This window comes from Varanus komodoensis, unplaced genomic scaffold (genome assembly GCF_004798865.1).
Source record: "Varanus komodoensis strain SLA01 unplaced genomic scaffold, ASM479886v1 scaffold8, whole genome shotgun sequence".
In the NCBI taxonomy this organism is placed as follows: Eukaryota; Metazoa; Chordata; class Lepidosauria; order Squamata; family Varanidae; genus Varanus; species Varanus komodoensis.
Genome location: NW_025336481.1, coordinates 17537780 through 17560708, shown reverse-complemented (window position 1 = coordinate 17560708; position 22929 = coordinate 17537780). Strand labels below are relative to the sequence as shown.

At 39.8% G+C, this 22929-nt stretch overlaps 1 protein-coding gene across 1 annotated transcript in view; it reads left to right on the top strand.

Moving 5' to 3' along the window:
* The window catches only part of ENTHD1 (ENTH domain containing 1), a 70994-nt gene extending 57186 nt beyond the window's left edge, over positions 1 to 13808 (top strand). Inside the window, exons 5-7 of the mRNA XM_044455693.1 lie at positions 5993 to 6119; positions 11842 to 12285; positions 13103 to 13808. Coding sequence (XP_044311628.1) covers positions 5993 to 6119; positions 11842 to 12285; positions 13103 to 13713 — 1182 coding nt within the window. The 3' untranslated portion in view covers positions 13714 to 13808. The remainder of the gene's footprint in view (positions 1 to 5992; positions 6120 to 11841; positions 12286 to 13102) is intronic.
* The last annotated feature ends 9121 nt before the right edge of the window (positions 13809 to 22929 follow it).

Here is a 22929-nt window from a genome sequence, read left to right as displayed (position 1 = left end):
CAGAAATGTTCAGCTGTGCAGAAAAGGTATTCAAGGGCGGGTTTTTCAAAATTGCCCTCTTTTCAGTGGAACTTTTGCCCTATATTAGGGTTAGGGGAGTGCACCAGGGTAGGGTTAGGGTTAGAAAAATGAGGTGTCCTGGCATGATGCTGATGGCTGGAATATGTTTAGAATGGGCAGAAATGATGAGCTGTGCAGAAACAACTACTCTAGGATGGCTTTTTCAAAATCGCCCTCTTTTCAGTGGAACTTTCACCCTGTATTAGGGCTGGGGGTGTCCACCAGGGTAGGGTTTAGGCAGTGGTCGTGATCCTATGGTATGCCTTCCACAGCGGGCAAACAGTGCTTCTCCGTCAGCACACAAACTAAGTCACCGAAGCATCACCCCAGCAGCTGAGCATTGGATAACAGCGCACATAGGGTCCATGTGCTCGCTCGGAAAGAAGTAGCGGCAGCAAGCAATGATGTCATGAGCTGAGACTCATTAGCCACGACTCACCTGAGCTTTCATATGCTCTGTCAGCGCGCTGCCAAGGATGAGGACTGGCTGTGAATTGTTTTTTCTAAACTAAAATCTTAGTTTTCAGTTTTTAGTGCAGTGTTGGCACTTTGTGATAAATAAATGGGTTTTGGGTTGCAGTTCAGGCACTCAGACTCTAAAATGTTTGCCATCACTGGGCTAGGGGAATGGCTGTGCAGTTTTGAAATATTTGTAGTACAAAATAGCCGTTTGTAGAGTTAACACAAACAGTTCCAATAATGGAAAGGCAATACCATAGAAAAGTCTGTCATCCAGCACCAGCTCCTTGAGATTTACCAGTTTTGAAGTTGTCTGGAAGAGAAATGGTTGGGCAAGCTCTCTTAGTTTCCCTTGGCCTGGGAAAAAAACTGATTGTAGTAAGCAGCAAAATGTTCTTCATGCCCCTCAGAACTACTGAAGATCCCAAGACTTCTGTATTACCATTCTTATATATATCACCATGCAAAAACCCACTGCTACAGGCAAGAGATTGGAACAAAAGATGTGGGGATCTTTGGAATCCATCCTCTCCGTACCAGTGTAATACATCTGGGACAAAAATAACCTTCTTTGCACAAACAGAAAGCATTTTAAGTAGCGCATAAAGGAGATGTGATGTTTTCTTCCAGTGTGGATTTTTCATACTTCATGAGATACTGTCTCAGAAGGGCACCCTTTGCAATACCATGGAGGGATGCCACTGGAAGAAGGGCTGAAAAGGGCAAATGCACAGTGTGATGTGTTGGTTAGGGTGCTGGATTCGGACTTAGGAGGTCTTAGTTCTAGCTCCTGCTAACCCATGAAGCTCACTGGGTGACATGGGGCCAGTCATGGACTTTCAGCCAACCCTATCTCATAAGAATTGTTGTGAGGATAAAATGGAGGCAAAGGATCTGATTCATCAACTTGAACATCAACTTGACGGAAAGGTGGGATATAAATGTGTCAAATAGTAAATGGGCAGCACTTGGGATATCAGACATAATTCATGCACTTGTTTTATAAGTGATTGGCCTTGGAGCCTCACAGTTCTCCAGTGTTCGTTGATATACTTTATATGATGCTCTGTGAATGAGCCTGTGAGGTTGGTCAGATATAAAATCAAATAATTAAATCAGTGACTGCATAAAGTTCACCCTGTCAGCCAAATTGCTGAGTGTACTGACTTTAGGGTGCTACACATTAAACTACAATGGTACCTTGGCTCACGAAAGCCTCAGTTCATGACCAAATTGGGTCACAAACAGAAATTTCAGGAAAAAAAATCCTCAGGTCGCGAACTCCACATTGGGTGATGATCACGATCATGCTCGGGGTGGGGGGAGATGGGTGTGATCACGCCCGTCTCCCCCCCAGTCCTCCTGTGACTGCGCATGTCTCCCCCCCATGCGCCTGTGATCGCGCCCGTCTTTCATGTGATTAAAAAAAAATATTTACAGAACGGATTAACCTTATTTACAATTGAACCTTATGGGGAAGTTTGACTTGGCTCACAACCAATTTGGGTTGTGACCAGTCATGATTGGATTAAGTTCATTAGCCAAGGTACCACTGTATATGCAGAAGATATAATAATGGGGGAAATAGCTTAACTAGCAGTTTGTGCAGTATCTGGATATGAAATTAATAAAAAAACAGAAGTAATTGCTCTGCACTTTAGTGCAGTTTTCAAGCAGAAATCTCAAAACTAAATATAGGTTAGAATGGTCTAAGAACATTTAAATATCTATTTATGTATTTATCAGAGGCTCTAATAATACTAACATGAACCATTTACAAATAAAAGAGGATAGAGAAAACTGAAAACCTTTGAAATGATCCTAGTTTAGGAGGGAGAATGCAATTAAATGAATATGATTTCAAAACCACTATTTAGATTTGAAACATTTCTACTTTTCCTAATGGTGCTTCCAGATGGAAGGGCTCCTAATACAAGCAATTAGAAGGCATTCTTCGGGGGTTCTGTCTTTTTCTCTGTAACATGGTTTCTGTATAATGGAGAAGATGGGAGAAGCAGTAAGAAAACATGGGAAGCTTATGAATAAAAGATAACAGCATCTCGACCCCCTGTAAACTTCTGCAAATAAGGCTAAGGACTTGCATTATAAAAGCCTTGTCTGGAGGCACCTTTAGTGTACTAAGACATTGGCAGAGGTTTATAAATATTTTACATATGAGGGGAGCAAATCTAGAGTGAGCCTGGAATAGAATTAGATGATGCCTATAAGGCCCTCAGCTCCGCTTCGAGTCCAACCCTTGGCTCTGCTTCCACATTTGGTTGCATATCTGGCTGCAGGCTCATGCCTTCCCAGTTTAGCAAAGGTGACTTGACATGCTAGCTCCATGTATAGCTATACAGGCAGTTAGACTTTGGAAGGGAGAAGCTAGTTTAGTTGATCCTGGTATGCTGGAGGATGACACAATTTGATGTATGTAATAAGGAATGCAAATTTTTCACTGTACCCACTAGTGTATTATTTATTTAGGTAGTTTCTATAACACTCAACAGTTGAAGCTCTCTGAGTGGATTACAGCAACACATAAAATACAATGTAAAACATAGAGTAAAAATATCAGAGATTACAAGAAAACAAGTGTTAAAAAGCTACACAAGATTACACAAATTAAATCATAAAGCCTGTTTAAGCAGCTAACAAACCCCTATATAATAGTGAACTAAAGGACAGTTATAACCTGGTGCCAAAAAGATATTAATGCTGGCACCAGGTGGAACTCAGTGGGGAAGGTCATCACTGAAAAGGCCCTTCTCCTTGTTGCCTCCAACTGAGCCTCCCTTGGAGGTGGCAATTGGAGGAAGGCTCCAGATCTTGATTGTCCATGTAGATAGTGGTTCATCATTGTGCACTGCCATAATACAGTTTAGGGATCACAAGAATGCAGTTTATTGAAACCAGTAATGAAACTGGAAATAGCAGAAATCTTGAAGGAATACACAACTGCCAAGGAAGGCCTTAGCAGTTATAGGCAGCCTATAAATACATGTATAAATAAATAAATTTATGGGCTATAAAAAAAAATCTATCAAAAAGGCTTTGACACTAAATAACAGTTTATATAATTAAAGATGGTTTAATAAAAATCTAATACTCTATGAGAAGAATTAGTCCTCCAATTTTGCCTTTAATGTCTTCAATAGAAGTGTATTATGGAAAATATTTAAGGAAAATAATGATTTTATTACATATGGAAACATGGTGACAAATTAAGGACGAATTAAGCTTTGGCAAGAATTAAAAGGTGAGGGGGAAAAATAGAATGTTTTCTTTACTATCAGCTAGTCTCAAAGCTAAAAAAGGAAATCCAAACAGGAAAAGGCATAATAAGAAATGATGGACCATCTCCTAGGATGAAACTACAAACAACTGCTCTGATGTGACATTGAGATTCAACAAGTTAAAATATGCATGAAGAGTTGGGTGCAGAACTTTGAGGAAGAAATACTATGCTGTCAATGAGAAGACCTATGGACAAAGGATATAAAATTTACTGCCAGTCAAGCATTAAGAGAAAATTGAGAGCCAGTGTAGTGTAGTGGTTAACAGTGTGGGACCGGGACTCAGAGGATCTGGGTTTGAGTCCCTGCTCGACCAGGGAGCCAACTGGGTGACTTTGGGCCAGTCACAGACTTTCAGCCCAACCTACCTCACAGGGTTGTTGTTGTGGGGATAAGATGGAGGAGGAGAATGATGTAAGCTGCCTTGAGCCCTTTGTAGGAAAAAGGCAGGATATAAATCCAAAAATAAATAAATAAATAAAATTGGTATAAGAGGTACTTTCAGTAGTATATTACCTGAAAGATATACAGAAAATGGAGAGGAATTGCAATGGGAAATGTTGGAAATGTAAAAAGATAGAGGGAACTTTTTACCATATGTGGTGGACATGTGATAGAATCAAAAGATTTTGGAAGCAGATATATGCAGAAATGCAGACAATTCTTAAAATTGACTTTCCCATGAATGCTGAAATTAAGTAATTGAGTATCATACCAGAGACTCTTCCAAAGATTAGGTTAGAGTTATTGAAATATAACAGCATCAAGAGCAACAATTGCTTCAAAGTGAAAAGCTGGAGACTGTCCAATCTTTTCAACGACTGGAAAAGCAAGCTAGCTGAGCATGCAACAATGGCAAAACTAACCAACTATATTAATAGAAGATCAATTGTTGAAAGATGGAAATCTTATTATGCACAACTAATGGTAAAGAAAATAGAATTCTTACAAATGTCAGTGATTTTTACTTCAGTACTAAAGCTAAGATATAATTAACCATTAGTTTTATAAACTAGATTAATCTTCGATTACGAATTAAATTATTTAAAGCAAACAGAAATTTTTGCCTTTTATGAATATGTTCAGATACTGAAATTGCATGCTATATTTGTGGAACTTCCCTTGGCATCCTTTCCCCCATGTATTTCCTTTCTTCTTTTCTAATGTATTTATGAGAAACAAATTTATTTGTGAAAGCAAATAAATAAAATTGAAAACAAATTGTGAAAGATTTTATATACCTTGGCACAGTCATCAATTCAAAGGGAGACTGCAGCTAAGAAATTTGAAGAAGACAAAGACTTGGAAGAGAAGCAATGAAGGAACTCGATAAGATAATCAGTTGTAAGGATGGTTCAGTGCAGGCCAAGGCCAAGATCATTTACAGTGTCTTCCTGACCACTATGTATGTGTGTGAAAGCTGGGCAGTGAAGAAAGCTGACAGGAAGAATATAGATACATTTGAAACATGGTGCTGGAAGACAGTTTTGACTACCCTGGACTGACAGAAAGATGAACAAGTAGGCTCTAGATGAAATGAAGGCAGAGCTTTTCCTAGAAGCAAAAAGGACAAAACTAAGGCTGCCATACTTTGGACACATCATGTGAAGTTAGGACTCCCTGGAGAAGGCAAGCATGCTAGGGAAAGGGAAAGGCAGAAGAAGGGAAAGGAGACCAAATGTGAAATGAATCAACTCTATAAATGAAGTCATAGCCTTGAATTTAGAACGTCTGAATATGGATGTCACGGATTTTGGAGGGCTTTCAATCATACAGTTGCCATGAGTTGGAAACAACTTGATGGTATGTTACCTCAATGCTTCTGTTATTATATGGCACTATTTTGGTTTTCCAAGTCATTTTGGGAGGGCTTTGCCTGAAAGGCAGCATATAAATACTATAAATAAATAAACCTGTGATCAGAGCTAGTCTATTATATCTTTGACGGCATGCCTCTTTGTTCAAACTTCCAAGGCAGAATGTAACAATATTTTAGAATCCTTATTGTCAGAAAAAGTTCTCAGGTAGGAGCACTGAAAAAGATCTTTGCCTAAAACTCTAAAGAGCCCCGTTAGGATAAACGATACCAAGCAAGTATTGAACATTGTATCCTTCTCATAATTTGGGTCTAATCAACACTCTCTATCTAACTAATTTCTTTTTTTCTTTTGTCTCAGGACTTGATAGTCTTCAGTGAGGATGAGTCTTCTACTGCTGCAGCACAATCAACATTTTCAACTGAAGTCTCTAGAGAGGAACTGGCAACAGATACAAGGGCAGCTGTCAGTAATTCCTGGAATGCAAGTATGTAGAAAACAAAAAGCAGGATTTGCAGCATTTATAGGCTATTTATAAATAGCCACTTGCAGGGAGAGTGATTTTCAGTGGTTTGTAATGGGAAAAAAACTATCCTCCCTTTGCCCACTCCTCCAGATTGAGGCTTAGGTAGTTGCTTTTTAAAAGGAAGACGAAGCTTTTTATAAGTATGTGCATCCTGTGTTTAACACAGCTTAAGATGTTATACAAAATCCTTATTCCATTGAAGACTTATTCCATAATATTAGAAGTTGGGGTCATCTAAATGCCTCCAAAAAAAAACAACAACAACAACAACAACAACATTTATTGACAGAATATAAAAATAGCTTCTCCAAAATAGCCTCACCTTGGCACCTGTGCTCAGCTCTTGTAAACTCAAGCCTGTGGTTTCCTTTATAGAGTCATCTCATGTTAGGCCTTCATTTTCCTCTCCCTTTGTCTATCCCTAGCATGATTAACTTCTCCAGGAAGTCTTTCCTTCTCATGTTATATCCAAGCTATGGCAACTTTACTTTGGTCATTTCTGCTTCTAGGGAAAGTTCTGGTATGATTTGATCTAGGACCCACTGGTTTGTCTTCCTGTCAGCTCAAGGTATTTGCAAAGCGTTCCTTCAGCACCATGCTTCAAATGCATCAATTTTCTTCTTGTTAGCTTTCGTCACTTTCCAGCTTTCACAGCCATACGTAAGTGATCAAGAATACAGTAGCAAGGAAGATCTTGGCCTTCACCTCCAGAGAAATGTCCTTACACTTAATATTTTCTAGTTCCTTCATTGTTGCTCATCCAAGTAGCAGTTTTCTTTGAGTTTCTTGGCTACTTTAACTATAAAATTGAGTTAGTTTCACAGAGCAGGTTGCACTGAGTTCAGGTGGCTCTGGCTCCTAAAAGTTATACAACATTACATCTCCCTGTCATAGGATGGCTCCAGGACTCTGTAGGAAAGACAAAATAGTAACTTTCTGACTATCAGCGGCTCCATTAAATATATCAGAGTCAAAGAGCAGGCAGGAGAGCCTAGCTCAACTGCAGGTGGGCCCTCTTGGGGTGTTCTTTTGTTCCAGCAGTGATCTCTTCCAGATAGCATTCTTACCCGAAAGAAGGTGGTAGGGACAAGAATGAAGCAAGGGAAGCAAGGTGGAGTCAGGTTCTGCTAAGGCAAAGTCAAGCAAAGCAGAATGTAGGTTCAGATAAGGCAAAAATCAGAGGACACCGGGGAAAGCACAGTGTGCGTGAAGCATTGCTGATTCTAATCTTGCCCCTTCCAGGCTGGAGCACCCTAGCTGTTGTTTCTAGGCTGGGGATGCTTCTCCTGAACGGTGTCTTCTCTGATAAAGCAAGGTGCAATGCAGCCAAGGCTGCCTCAGCAGAGGTAACAGTTGGAGAAGTCAGCCAGGGTTGGCGGACAGAGTGGAAAGAAGCACAGGCAGGTCAAGCCCCACCCCATGAGGGAATCCAGAGGTTGGATGGGGATCCTCTGCAGGCCGAATTAGGGGCTCAGGCCAGAGGTCCTGTATCCTTTTGGTAAGTAAGGGAAACTCCAAACAAAGCAGAAAGCGTTCAGGAGAGTACAACATGCAGCTGTGCCGGAGAATCATACATGTGGATTGTGTTTTGTTTCAGGATCAAATCTGTTTTTTCTTAACAAATTTACTGCAGTAGTAAAGGTGGAAGAAATGGGGAGAAAACAGGGGAGTGTTATCTGGACCCCTGTAAAATTCCATGAATGAGTAAAACAATGGTGCAACATAAGCCTTGTTTGGAAGCACATCCAAAATGAGCCATAAACAGAACTGATTGGAAGGACCCCAAACTGAACCTTACAGAGAGCAGCACCTCCATTCTAGGTGGTTAGTTGATCCTCTAGTGAGTGAAACCTCTCACCCCTGGATCAGTAGCTGTTGAAGTCACCGCCACATCCTGGCTCTGTTGGGGGTTCTGGACTTAAGCCCAAGGATGGCCATGAGCTTCCTTCAAACAGAGAAGTGCTTGCAAAACAGGCTTCTCTTGGGCCAGAGCTTCCAAGGCAGCAGAGACATTTGGGGTCAGTTCTGAAGGCAAATGTTTCTCCCACTCTGGTACTTCCTCTAAGTCCACAGCCTCATCCACTGACAGTGGGGAATCTGACCTGGGACCATGATAAGTGTTGGGCCAACCATGCTGGATGCTTCTTCCTGCCCTGTAAAAATATTTCATAATATTTACTTCAAACGAAATCATATTTAGTCATGATTGTTTCCAGTGATAATCGGAAGATTCTTGTTTGCACATGTTGGTTAGTTTGTTGCTTTCATTTGACTGTTTTTAAGGAATTCATAATGAATAGCTGCTTCATTGCACCTTGATTAGCTACTCTTAATTGCCTTCTTTTGCAATCTTAAACTTACTTAGTAACAAATAAGCCTCACTGAGTGCAAAGGGAATTAACTTTGGAGTAAACCTCTATAGGATTCTACTCCACGTGGGAGGGAGGAAAGTTTTAGTAGTGATTTTATCTCATTATTCTTGTTCTTTTACTTTTTTATTGCTACGTTACATTGCATTTCTATCCTGCCTAGGCAGCATACATAATCTTCTTCTTTTCCATTTTATCCTCACAGCAGCCTTGTGAGGTAGGTTAGGCTGAGAGTGAATGACTGGTCCAAAGTCACCCCAATGAGCTTAATTGCCTGGGACTGGGGACCTGGGAGATACATACTCTAGCCCAACACTCTAACTACCACATCTCCCTGGCTCTCATTTTGTAATGAAATCTTCCATTTCACTAAAGCTAATTCAGGAGTGTGTATGTGTGTATGTCTGCCTAAGTGTGGAGTGACTGTGAATAATACACTGCCTGCCATTAAATTTCAGCATAATCCATAATTATAATGAATTGAACATGGGTTACATCCAAATCTGTGAACTATCAATGCATCTATTTGGGAAGAAAGGTTCTCTTGGTGCTACTGGTATACCTGTATTTTCATGCATTCCCAGAAATTTCATCTTGAATACTTTGCTGGCTCTTTATTCTTATGTGACTTCCTTTGCAAAGCACATGGTTGTACAAATCAGAGAGTATGTGCAGTTTATGGGCTTTGGCATTTGTTATATTCAAAGAAGGTTAAACTGTGTTTGCTCTTTAGGGACTTGATTTTGTCAGCAGGGATGTCTTTGAAAGGTTAAGTAGACCGACAAAGATGACAGAACAGAGGAATTCAGAGCAGTCTAAATGCATACTGCAGTGAGTACAAAACACAATCCATCTGCTAGTTTTTAAAAAATTAAGGAAATTAAGTTCTGCTCCATGTCAGATATAAGCCACTGCATCTGATAACTTCTGTGAGTTCTGTCATTCTTATATGAGTACAATTAGACTTGTAATGCTTTTTTATGGCATGGCCATACAGTTAAAGCAGTCCAGAAACAATTGGCACAAAATCAAGCGTGAGGTGTGTAGCCAAGATGAGCAGTGACTTCTAGCAGCCATTGCAGCCCCATGTTGTCATGATTTGTGCCTGTGGGTGTTGCTGAAATCCTCTGTGCAGCCTAAGCTATCCTGCTTTCCTGCACAATTGCAGCTTGACTATTGTCCTGTGATTCATGAGTAGTCTGCACAGGACAGGGGTAGCTTTTTGTGTGGCATGGCATTTGGGGCCCTGAGACATTGGATGCCTTACTGGAAGATCTCCATACTCTGTCCTCTTTATGGTTTTGGCACAATCAATATAATCTCCCTTCCTTTTGACAAACATAGCCAGTATACAAAGGTAGTACCCAGGTATTTTGAACTATGTGACACATGCTGTTTGTGTTTTCTTGTGCACTTCTTGGCTAAAGGTTCTCCAGGTTTACTGTTTCAAAAGCTATTATTCCAAAATGATTAACTCATGTCAAATTTAGCTCACAATCAAAGCTTGATTTGTAAAGGTGCCGTTCATGAGAAAAGAATGGAATGTCAGGTCACACACACCCAATGAGGCAATGGGCTTCTCTAACTGAGGCTTTTAATGCCTTTTATTGAGGCTTCTGCTTCCATTTTCTTTGTGGGATTAAGTGATTGTCCTTTACATGTGCTCTTTTCCCAAGAATTTTCTTTCTCTGCCTTTCTGTAGATTCCATTATAGAACCACTAGGTGGCACTGTGGTATGATACAGTAGAATTACAAAAATCCCTGAGATTTTCATAGGATTTTATCACCAGATTAGGAAATAATACAGTACCTGAATTTCCTTCTTCTGAAAAGCTACAAATAGCTGCAGAACATGTATGTCACTTATAACTGAAGTGGGAGAGATGCACAGTCTCTATAATTCCCAACATTTTCAAATATTCAAAAGATTGTGTATTAATTTTAACCAGCCTCTTTAGGGAAGACAGGAGAACTGATGAAGATAGAAGTGGACTTCTCTGCATGCCCATCAGAAATGGAAAAAGGGGAGCACTCAGATGTGCTTTCGTTTGCCATGTCAAGATGGAAGTCCACCAGCTACTTTGGATGGGAGGTTTTAACTGAAATGAGGAGCACAGCTTGGTATTTGATGTTTTCCTCATCCCAGGTTACAAAGCTGGAGGTGGCAAGAAATCCCTAAAACCAGTCCTTTACTGGTTACCTTGTTTGCCTCCCAAAGCAAGCAGGTTTGTGAACATGATGCTCCAATGAAAAATTGGGTTTACAGCTCTTTAATGTCAGACTCCTCCAGCTCTTTCTTTCCCTGCTGAGCCCGCACACAGGCTTGCTCCTTATCTCTTCTCCAGATTCTTTTCTCCCTCTGAAATTTGTATTGTACAAAAGCTATTGAATAAAATTGGTATGGTGATTTTTTGAAAAAATCTCTTCTAGGTGATTAGCATTTAAATAGGACAGATAGCCATTAAAAGCTGTATTACATTCAGTCTCTCAGTGTTTGGCTTGAGCAAGACAAATTTGAATACAATATTATTAAGCTCATAATTACAGATATTTAAGTGTGTTACACAGATTGGTTTAACTAGTCACATGAAGCCAGACTTGAAATAACATGGTTTATTTTGGTCAAGTTTAAGCATCTCCTGGTAAAGAATTATGGTAAATGACATTTGAAAACAGCTGCAGAACATATTTTATTACCATAGTTGGTTTATTCCATTATCTGTTCCCTTCAGTATATATCATAAAGCATATGTATCTTTAGCCTTTTTTAAAAATAATCAGGGAAATGTTCCAGAAAGAGATTTGTTCTTTTAAAACTGTGTGCCTCTTAGTGGCATTCTTAGTTGTTTTCTCATGCTTGAAATCCACCTGTCTTCAATTTGTGTGAAGCTGAGGAAAGTGTTCTCCAGCACGTGTAGCAGACTGCTGACTTGATGTTCTCCCAAGCCAGGCATAACTTTTTGGGGTCTGACATAAAATTGGCCCCTTCCATATACAGATAATGATCTTACCCCATTTATCATGAAAAGATTTATAATTTAATTCTAAAATATCCACATTTCTGCCAGCTCTCTCCTGCCTCTGCAGAATTTTGCCTATGGCATATGTAGCAATGACACCACTATTCCTTCTGAAAGGATTAATAGGGATAAGTGGTGGAAAGAGTGACAAACTAATATGGATCACAACAGAAGGCAAAACTGAGGCATTCTTCACTAGTAGGTGCCCTTTTGAACATCGGACTAATTAAATCTCTAGTCATGATTACATACAAAAATGAAGATAAAATAACTGAACTTTTGTTGCCTTGCAGGTGCTCTGAGTCCTTCAGACAAAACTCCGCTACCTTTGCAAAAGTGGGATTCAGGCAGGAAATCAAAGAGTTCTGTTGTTTCCAGAGTTATGCTGAAATCACCTCTGAGAAGGCAATCAAGTGTACATGCCCAGAAAGTTGCAGCGCCATGGCTTGATCTTTGGTCCTCTGGTCCAGAAGAGGTCACCACTATCAACAAGCAACAGGTTCCAAAACCAGCCTTCACTTGCTGTCGCAGTGGAGTCTCTGTGGAAACCATCTACAAGTCTCCTACATTTCAATCCTTTGATCCGTTGAGTAGCAGTGTCACAAACACCATGAATCCAACACCAACTTCTAAGCAATTCTATGAGCCCAGTCCAACTAACCTGCGAAGCCTCAACTTCTTAATACCAGGTACTTTACAGACAGCTGGTTTGAGCAGTCATCCCATCCCAAGGCCAGGTGAGCTTATGGATTCTGTGTGTCTCAGAAACTGGGATATATTTTTGCTTCTGCACTTGCATTTTTGCTTTGTAATTTATAGAAAACCCTACTACTTTTGTGATAATGCCCAGAAAGTTGATTTTCATTTCATTTTAACTTTAAAATACTGTTTGTTGGTGGCTGTCTATTATTTCTAATAGTTACTTTTATAAAAAAAAATGTTTGCACAACTGTTGTACTGAAATGGAGACTAGGTAAATATTATTATAATGAATAGGTTAAATTACACCTTTTTAAAACGTCATAGTACATATCAGATCATAGCAGTCAGAAACTTAATGGAGTAGCACACTGATCATAGAAAGTCTCTTTTGGTTAAAAAAACAAAACAGACTATTGAAAATACAGCAACATGGTGGTACATTTTAACTGCATTTAGTGCATTGGAAATTGCCAGTTCTCTCACACACAATTCATATACAGGATCAAGGTGGGTTTAACTAGATAATTAGTTACTGGCCCAATCTTGGGCATGTTGAGACAGAAAAGAATCCTGCAACTCCCAGCATTCCCCAGTCAGTTCTGCTCCAGGTGAGCAGAACTGACTCATTACCATTATGGAAATTGGAAGGAATTGAGGGATGCAAGGCCTGATCACTTCATTTTGCTCTTTCAAGAAAAGTTCCCAACACCTGTTTCTTGCACTTGCATATCCCATAATGTAAATAGTTATGTCCCATCTGGAAAAGTAATCCAGTGCAGGTGATAGAGATTACAAATGAATATATACTTTTGGCAAATATCATTGTGAATTTTTCTTTTATATACATTTTAGACTCTGCCGGCTCAGTTGGAACAACATCCTCCTTTTCTACATTCTCCATGTCATCCCCCGAGTCAGCTGTTCCAAACAACACACCACAGCCTCATTGTATTCCTCCCCACGGAACTGCTTATTTGTCTTCGCCACATGGACTATCTTCTCTTTTCTTTAAAGATCTTAAGGAAAAGATTGCACATTCCTTTTCTCCTTGCCCAGCATCTGATATAGATGACAATGCTAGCATCTTAAGCCTTCTCCCTGATAATTCAAAATGTTCTGTGGGAAAAATTAATAGTTTTAGGAGCAGAACTTGCCGTGCTTCTGGTGAGAGTTGGGGAAACAATTTAGTGTGTGATATATCCTCTGTGCCTAATCCTGGTGTACCTCCTACAACAAATCTTCCCAGTGCAGATCTTCTTTGTATGAGCACTGAACAGAAAAGCATGGCCCTTTTGGAAGAGATAAAAAATGCTGTTTGTGGACTAAGAGGGGATTTCTGCAGTGTGGCCCAGGAGCTGCGTACTATTGGTAGTGAGCTGACAAATATGATGGTTTCTGTTCAAAATATAGACAAGTTCTTTGCAGCTTCCCAGACTGCTAAAGAAGACTCTGGCCAACTGTAGCTCTCAGGATAGCCATGCCATGAAGATATCTTAGATTGTTTGTATATTCTGCCTTACATAGCTCAACAAATCTCCTAGTTTAGAGTTGAATTGCAGATATATATATATATATATATATATATATATATATGTATGTATGTATGTATGTATGTATTGTTTATATTCTTGTTTTTAAAGAGAAATTGTTGCTTACATTTTGTGCTATAACAACACTAATATTTTCACTTTGGATAAATTGAATATTTGAAACCCACATGTCCTTGAGTTCAACTGCATTAGTTCAACTGCAAAAACAAAGCATTTGTCTTAGAAATAGCAAAGAGCAATTAGACAGCTGTCAGCAAGCACAGCCCCTATTTACTTTTATTCCTCTGTGCCCCCACATACCTAAAATGCCATGCCACCCACAAAGTAAATGGGAATAGAGTTCACCACTATTTTTTGCAATTTGTTCTAAAGGCTGAAATAGGGCTGTGCACAGGGCTTCCTGGGGACAAACAGTTATAGAGCAAAATTCTGGCAGCTTTGAAGTCACAGAAAGAAAGCAAGAAAGAACACAAAATGATAACCCAGACTCATTGATTTCTGAGTCTATACAATGGAAAGCAGTAGTGGAAATGCCAATAAGAGAACTAAAGTCTGTGTTTTCAAGTGACAGTTTAAATGCCAACTGATAAAGAACTTATGGGACAATAAGTGAGGTCTGCTTGGATAAGAATGTATGGTGTTAAAAAAGTGAGGATGGAGCTGACTGTCGTTCCATAATGGACAATACAGTTATTATTTGTCACAACTTGTCTGGGAGTTGATAAAATGTAGCACAGTAACTTCAGTGCTACTGAAGTTTTTTGCCCCATTGGAGGAAAGAGTCACTGGAAACTTGGGTGCTTTCGCAAAAATAGAAATGATGCATATGTAGAGGCAGCCAAAATGCACAGTCCTACAAGGCAGCAGATCCTTTGGAATGGTTTTATATAGTGTCCTTCCATCAAAGGCACTGGGAAGGGGAATTGGGGCTCTGGGCCACTTTTCACAGTGACAAAAACCATGTTAAAAGGGGGAAATAGTAAGCTTGTAGAGTAAGTCCCCTGCAGTGCTGCAGTTTTCTCTTTCCCCTGACCAAAAGGCTGAAATGGCCCCGCTTCATGGGCTTTGTGAATGGGACTGCAAAGGCAGAGGGGCAGCTCTGGATCACCACTTGTTTCTTCACACATACAAATACACTTGTTCTCTCCTTCCCTGGTAGAATGTTTTACCATCTCCAAACTCTGGAAATCTCACCTATTAAGCAATAGTGAGATTTCTGGGAATGATTGAATAGCTGAAACTAATTAATTCAAGTCTGCCTCTTTTATTTCTTTTTTACTTAGTGAGATACACTGAAGGTTCTGGTCTCAAACAAAAAACAAACTTGCACCAATAAATTGAAGATCAGAGACAAGTTTGACAAAGATTGAAATTAGGGAGATGTCAGTACTTAACACTTTTTTCCATCATGAAAAGTCATACTGTAGACTTCTTATCTAAGCATTGGTGATTTTATTTTTCATCATCAATGCAAACCTATATTGCTGTATTAGTTTCATTAATAATATTACACTATATAGACTTCTGAATGTGGTTTCTTTATTTCTTATCTGCCCAACATAAAATACAAGCACAGTATTTGTCATTTTACAGTTCTTATTAGATTATTGTGTACTGCCCTGAATACTATAGATATTACATTAGCAATAAAAAAACAAAATGGTCAACTTACTATCACACATGAGAATTATCACTTCTTTGGCCTAGTGTAGGCAGCACTCTTATCTATTGATTTGATTTGTATAAAAGCCGCCCCTTAGCATTATGCTTTCTGGGCAGCCATTCCAATAAAATATGTTAAGAATCTATTATACCACTGTTATTAAAATCTAAGTCAATGACTATCTTCTAAAATCCTCTCTACAAGCGCATACCTTTCTTGCATGGATGTTAATGGAGCCATATGTATAGTATAAGACATTGTTCACAAATTATAAATTAAATTCAATGCATATTTTTGGAGCTTTGTTTCACTGTATTAATTAGTTCTTTCAAAAATCATTGGGCTTGTAACACTGAGTGAACATTTCTAGACTTGAGATTTGCTTAGATAATTAGTATAATTAATTTCTTTTAACTGATATGTATAAGGGTTTCTACGTGGCTCATTAATCTCTGCCTCTTCACCTAAAAGGACCATGTTTCATAGCACTGAGACTGTGCATAACAGCATGTCTGGAATCTGTTAGAGCCCAGAAGTGGGCTGGAAAATGACTCCTGATTTTGCTGAAACAGCTTGATTGTATTTTCTTTAAAATTGAAGTCTACCAAGCTTTCTTGTAATTGTATTCTGACAGACTTTGGAATCAGAGAAAGGAGTTTTCTGATTATGTTAAAATGAATTATTACAAATAATGGATGCATGTTGGGATGATGGGGACTAGAAACAGCATCCAAGGCCTTATGCTGTCAGCTTGTAACATAATTAATAGAACATAAAGTTACAGAAAATCATTTGGCCTGCCCAAATACTGAAAAGTAATCTTATATGTTCTAGCGTCTTTTTCAATGTCTGTTTTACACTCCAGATCACACTCTTAAGAAAAGGTTAACAACTTGCAAGGTTATCCTGAGGCATCAGCAAACTCTGCATAAAGTTTCAGCTAACGATTGTAGTATGGGATTTGCAGTTCTGCCTTCGTTCCATTCCTGGGTAACTAAAATAAAAACCTGCCTTGGGTTCCCCGCAAAATGAAGAAAACGTGGATGTGTATATATTGTTGTTATATAATAATATCTACTTAGATGAATAGGCAGCAGAAATCAAGATATGCACAAAAGTGTGGATGACTAAAGGTAGTTACACTTTGTAATTTAAAGGAGACAAATACTGGATTCGTTTTTCTCCCCAAACATGGCTCCTTCTCCCTCACCAGGTCCAGTCACCTGCAGTGGTGGCATGAAAGGAAGCACTTCAGAGATGATGCAGTGCCTCTGTATTGCATGCATGACTTACAGAGCGGTTACTGTGTAATGACAGTGCTTGGAAATAATGTGCCTATCAAGTACCATCTTGGAGGGAACCAACCAGATGTAACTCCGATGTTTGGTTTGGATAAGAAAAAGGTGAAAGTTAGACCAGAGGGAAGTTTTACCAGCTGTGAAGCCCATCAACTTGAACCATTCATATGCAACACTTAAGTATCAGGACACCCAGAATGGCTAGAGGTGGTTACTGAATATGTGAATTTCTCCTGAGAAGCCTGTGATGGACAACTTGACCCAGAAATCAGAGTACCAAAGAATTTAATGATGCACTATCTATTCATATTCAAAGAAAGCCTCCACTCTGGTTTGTATCCCTAAACCTATCTAGAATTTACACCTGGAAATGTGACTCATCACAGCAGATGCATGAAGCACTTTTTATGTGCTTAATTGGCTTATTAAAGCATTCAAATCAAAAGTGTCTGACAGCTCTGTTCTGGAGGGTTCAGATGAGGAAAGCTTTTGAGTGAGCAGTCATACTACATTAGAGTATCTTGATTCTGTCAGACTTTGGGGAACACACCATAATTCTTTGGGACACAATATCACCAAAAGAAGAAGAAAAAAAAAAGAGAAAAGGATTTTAGCAAAGTCGACAGTAATGAATATATTAAAAAGGAATATCCAACCTTCACAAAACTAGCCCTGTACAAGATAAGCACGGGAAATGCTGCTAATATCGCTGTGGATTTTCTATCCATAATTCTCAGTTCAGCAGCTGGGCTCATGAGGCTTGTAATGGCAGTGAGTGTGTTAAAATAGCAGTGTTTTGTGGAACCAGGAAGACTAATACATTGATTTTGGTATATGCTTTCGTAGGCAAGAGCCCACTGCAAAGAATGGAAGAAATAATTTGCATCCTTAACTTGAAATATGTAGCAGTATAAGTGACATTCTGAGTTAAAAACAAAAACATTATTGGCCTGATAGGTCCGGGTTATTTCTGAGCATAATTTCTGAGCATTCAGTAAAATATTATGTATGAGTAGCAACTGGTACACTGAGGATATAATGCAAACTGGATGCAGATAGTGCTCCAAACTTGGAGGATTATGGGTATCCTATGCAGGATGGAAAGAACACAGAGATGAAGGTGTCTTCCATGCTCCTGCCCCAAAGAGCACCGAGATGGCTGATTTTGGCTGTCCAAGTCTGCTGCTTCAAGGGAGGAGGGAAGGAGGCTGAGGCACCACCAGGATGCTTTGCATTTTGGTGGCACCAGACTGCTGTCCTCCCTACCCACTGGAACAACCATAAATCTGCTTCTCCAGGGTTGGCATTTGCAACCTTGGAGAAACAGCCAGGGAAGTTATTTCCTTGCCTGCTTTGTGGGGAAGAGATGCTTGAAGCTTATTGTCCAGCTGAGACCATGGAGTGAGTTTCCAAAGTTGAATATAATATTCAAAAAATCCTATGACTTTCTAGTAGCAGTCCAGTGATCATAGGACCCTGTATTTAAAAACAATTTCAGGTCAGCAACATAACTTTATGTTTTGGGTAAGAATATCATAATCTTGGATTAGGCCAGCCCTATCATTAGGCAGAATGAGGCAGGTACATCAGGTACCAGATGCTGAGATGTGTGCATGCCAGGTGACATGTCCTGCATTCGCTAAACTAGCTCGCTAATTTTGTGTGTGGTAAATAATACTGGCCCAATACCAGTCTCAAGTAAGATTTAACTATCAGCAGTCAGCTTTTGCACAGTACCTGGAATAGGAGCGGAGGCATGATAATACCTTTTGCTTCAGAAAGTAAACTGTCTTGGGATGGCCTGAACCAACTAGAATTTGTTGTATCTGGGGTGTGGAAGACAGATGCTGCTTGCAGTCACACTGGGCTCCCTTCCTATTCCATGCCATGTGTAGCAGCCGTTTGGATTGTGGCATCCGATGTGGAAGAGCAGTGTTGCTTGTGCAGTGTGTAGGGCTTGATTCCTGGCAAGCATCTTGCAAATGCTGGGCACATGTTCCAGAAACTTAGACTTAGGGACACTGCAACGCAGACCAGAGAAGCTGAATCCAGGGAATCCAATGAATTCCAACCCCTAAACAGATTCCTCCCACATCTCTAGTTTTACTCAACTTGAGAATAGCGTTCAGCTCTCAACAGGTACAGGTAATTTAACATTCAATCATTCTTAAGACTATGTTGTTGTTGCTGCTGCTGCTGCTGCTGCAGTCTCTGACTTATGGCAACCCTATGAATGAAAGCCCTCCAAACAGTCCTATTCCTGACAGCCCTGCTCAGTGCTTGTGAATTCAAGGCTGTGGCTTCCTTTATGGAATAAATCTATCTCATATTTCATCTTTTCTTTTTCTGCCTTCAACTTTTCCTAGCATGATTGTCTTCTTTAGGGAGTCCAACCTTCTTATGATATGCCCACAGAATGACAGCTTCTAGGAAAAGTTTTTGCTCTTAGCTGGCTTCAGTTGATCTAGGACTCACGTGTTTGTCTTTCTGTTGGTCCAGGGTATTCACAAACCTCACCTCCAGCAACATGATTCAAACACATCAATTTTCTGCTTGTCAGCTTTCTTCACTGCCAGCTTTCATACCTATAGACAGTGATGAGGAGTGCAGTACTCTGGATGATCTTGGCCTTGGTCTCCACTGAAACATTTTACACTTGATCTTTTGTAGTTCCACATTGCTGCCCTTTCAAGTCTCAGACTTCTTAAAGCTTCTTGGCTTCAGTCTCCCTTTGAATTGATGGCAGGGCCGAGGTATCTAAAATCTTTCACAATTTCAATTTCTTCATTGTTGATATTAAATTCTTCTGCAATTCTTCTGTGGACATGATTTTTGTGTTTTTACTATTCAGCTGCAGTCCTGTATCAGCACATACTGGACATTTCTAGCCTGTTTTGTTTCCCATATTTGTTGGCATATTCTTGTTAGGATTCGGACTGATTCAGTGTCTGCATCCTGGAACAGGGTTCTGTTCTATTCTTTTGGTATTGTTGGGAAAATTGAGATAAATCCTGGCAGAAAATGGTTGCTTATGTGCCTTTGTGTTATAAAATGCCTACACCCCTTTCTCAAGAAGCACCAAAAATTCAAGCCAGGTTACTGTTTGGCATTTGCTGTTACTTTAAGAAGTGGGATTTGATGGTTGCCCCAAGAAGCTGCCAGGACTATTGTTTTGCGGATCAGTAAGAACTGGTCAGGCTGCCAGGTTAACAGCATTGCAGTCACTCTCATTTGCATGCCAAGACTCACAATAATCCCACGATTATGATGTTAATACTCTGCAATCAAATGGCATTGTATTGACCCCCCCCCCGCAGACCTCTCACCTTCTTCTGTGTTCACCTTATTTCATCATCAACTGCCCCACTGCTGGGCCCACGTGACTCAGAATCTATAAAATACTTTGTATATGTTCTAAAAGCTTGTAGCTGGCAGTGCCGACCACTACCCGGTAGCATGCTGCCTAAGTAACTGCAGGGGGCCTGGGTGCTCTCACCCATAAAAGTGCAGGGGTTCAAGGCGATTCAATCTTCCCTGCGACTTCTGGTAATTCATTATCGCCATTAGTACAGAGGCTCTATCAGCAGTCTGTCCACTCTGGATATTTTATTCCTTTCAAGTGTTTTCAGAGTAGCGTTCACTTCACCTTCTAACATTGCGGGCACTTCCTCATCTTTTCTGCATAGTTCTCCCATATATTGTTACCACATTCTCTGTATTTTCTGCTGATCAGATAGTATGCTGTCTTGTTTGTCTTGAGGCTATGTATAGCAATAAAATTTGCGTAACAATGTGTGGCCTGTTGATCTTTTCTTTGAGTAAAAATAGTTTGGCCTACTTACTTACACAGACACACACACACCCCCCCCCCCGAGAGAGAGAGAGAGAGAGAGAGAGAGAGAGAGAGAGAGAGAGAGAGAGAGAGAGAGAGAGCCTTTCCCCCTATACATTTTAAGCCCGCTTGCTGAAGTTTGTAGCTAAGAATCTTAGCTTCCAAAGGAGACCTAGATGATTTGCACTGAACTTTCTTTTATCCCTTGGTCGGGCGCCTATTTTTTGGTGCATAAAAGTGCCCCATATAGCTAGTCTTACAGAGATTTGGGGGATTCCTTTTAGAATCCAGGCATGTTTTGCTTTATGAAAAAAAAGTCAGTTAAAAGAAGGAGGCTGAAATTTGAGGCGAGTTTGTGGCAGTGTCCTAGAAGGACAAATGTGTAGGTTTAGGTTATAGTACAGGATATGAGCTGGGGGATTCCAGTGACCCTTTAAGGTCAGAAAGCTGCTCTCCTGGTTCAGCAGATCTGCCATCTATATTAACAATTTCGCACTGATATTTTAGAGACTTTACACAGTATATCATTAATTTTATCATTAATCAGAATTGCTTGTGTGTGTGGTCATTTACTTACAAAAGGAGACAATTCTCCAGGAAAGCAATTCGTTGCCTGCATGTTCTAAAAAGTGTTTATATTCAGTACTATTCTTTTGAACTGAGATCACAAAGTAGACAAAGTGGAGCTTTTCCTGGTGCTGTGGGGATGAAAGGGAAAAAATGATTATGCACATACACTGCGTATATCTTTGGGCACCCATGTCAAACAGCTACCATTTATGTCTGGAGGCAAGCATCTTAACTAATTGGGCTTTGGGAACAGCTTCCTAATGGTGCTTGCTAGAAGTTTTGTGACCCTGAAAGTGGGGAGTGTTTGCTGAGATCACTCTGCAATTTTCCTGAAAAGGTAACGCCATTATAGAAAGGGGCAAGTGCATACTGTGTTATGAAATGCAATAGCTCAGGACAAAGCAGACTGAAGGAGAGAGAAGTGCTGCATTCCTTTCTGCATAAGTAAATGGAAATATTTACTGATGGCACTTTGAAAGGTACTTTTCTAAAGAAGAGGAATATATATGGTTACTGGATATGCAAATCAACTCTGTATATGTTAAGCCTATTCATACTCAGTGCGTATAGCCACACACTTGGCATACTTTGTAGAATCAAACATTTGTTGCATAATTTGATACCCTAAGGCCCTGTTACCAATGCCAACCACTACAAGTCTGTGGAAACACAAAGGCTTTAGAGAGGTTCCAAAAGTTGTGCAGGATTAATTCACTTGATCAATGTAAAGTGATGAGACGTGTGGCATTGTGGAATGTCAAGTGCTGAACATGTACAGTGTGAGTGGGAGTGCTGCAGCCCACACCACTATTGCAACTCATCACATCTCTGCAAGCCGTCTAAAACTGTGTGGTGCCCTTGCGCTGTCATCCGGGTCCAGGATGGAGCAATCTCGTTACAGGTTCATGAAGACGAACTACAACCAGACAGATGATCCCAGTTGGTAATGGTTGACTTTAACTAAGCAAGGTAGGCATGGATACCATCAGCTATGACCCTAGTTGGTTACCCAGAGATCTGAAGAATCCATTAGTAGCACTAGTTTATACCAGTTAGGTGACACTCATTGATCCTGACCCAGCAGTAATGACAAGAGACTACCAACATATCAAACCCTGCCAAATGTGATTGAAGAAGCAGGCGTGTGGATTCTTCTTCTTCCAGCTTTGCCACTAGTGGCCATCCATGGTGGCTTGGAAATAAGCTCTGTAGCATTATAGCACTCACTCCACTTATAGTTTCACTCTCTGGAACTCCTTCCCTGTATAGGCAGGGTCTGACTATTTTTTTTTTTTTACCAGAAAAGTAATTCTGGTTTTTTGTTTTGCTTTTTTTTTTGTTCTTTTGTTCTATTAGAACCTGTTCACATAGCATAGTGGTAATTCCTATGTTATTAAATCAGGAATTTTGGAGAGAAGCTGAATTCACTTCATGCTCGTGGTTTCCACTTTTAATCAACAAACCATGAATACCCTTTTATGTTCCTACCTTTTTTATGTTCCGTGCAATTCCTGAAACTATGGATTAAAGAAAAACTGAGTTAACCAAACAATTATCCATGGTTTGTTGTTGGATTAACTTTGACTTGCTTAATCCACAAACATCTCATACTTGTCACCTATACTTGTACCTGCTTTTTGTTAGAACCACTTAAAAAGTCTAAAATCCTCCACTAAGAAGCAATCACTTATTAAGTTTCTTGTTTTGAATCTTTGAAGCACAATGAAGATACTATATGTGTTTCTTTGTAAATCATAATAAAAAAC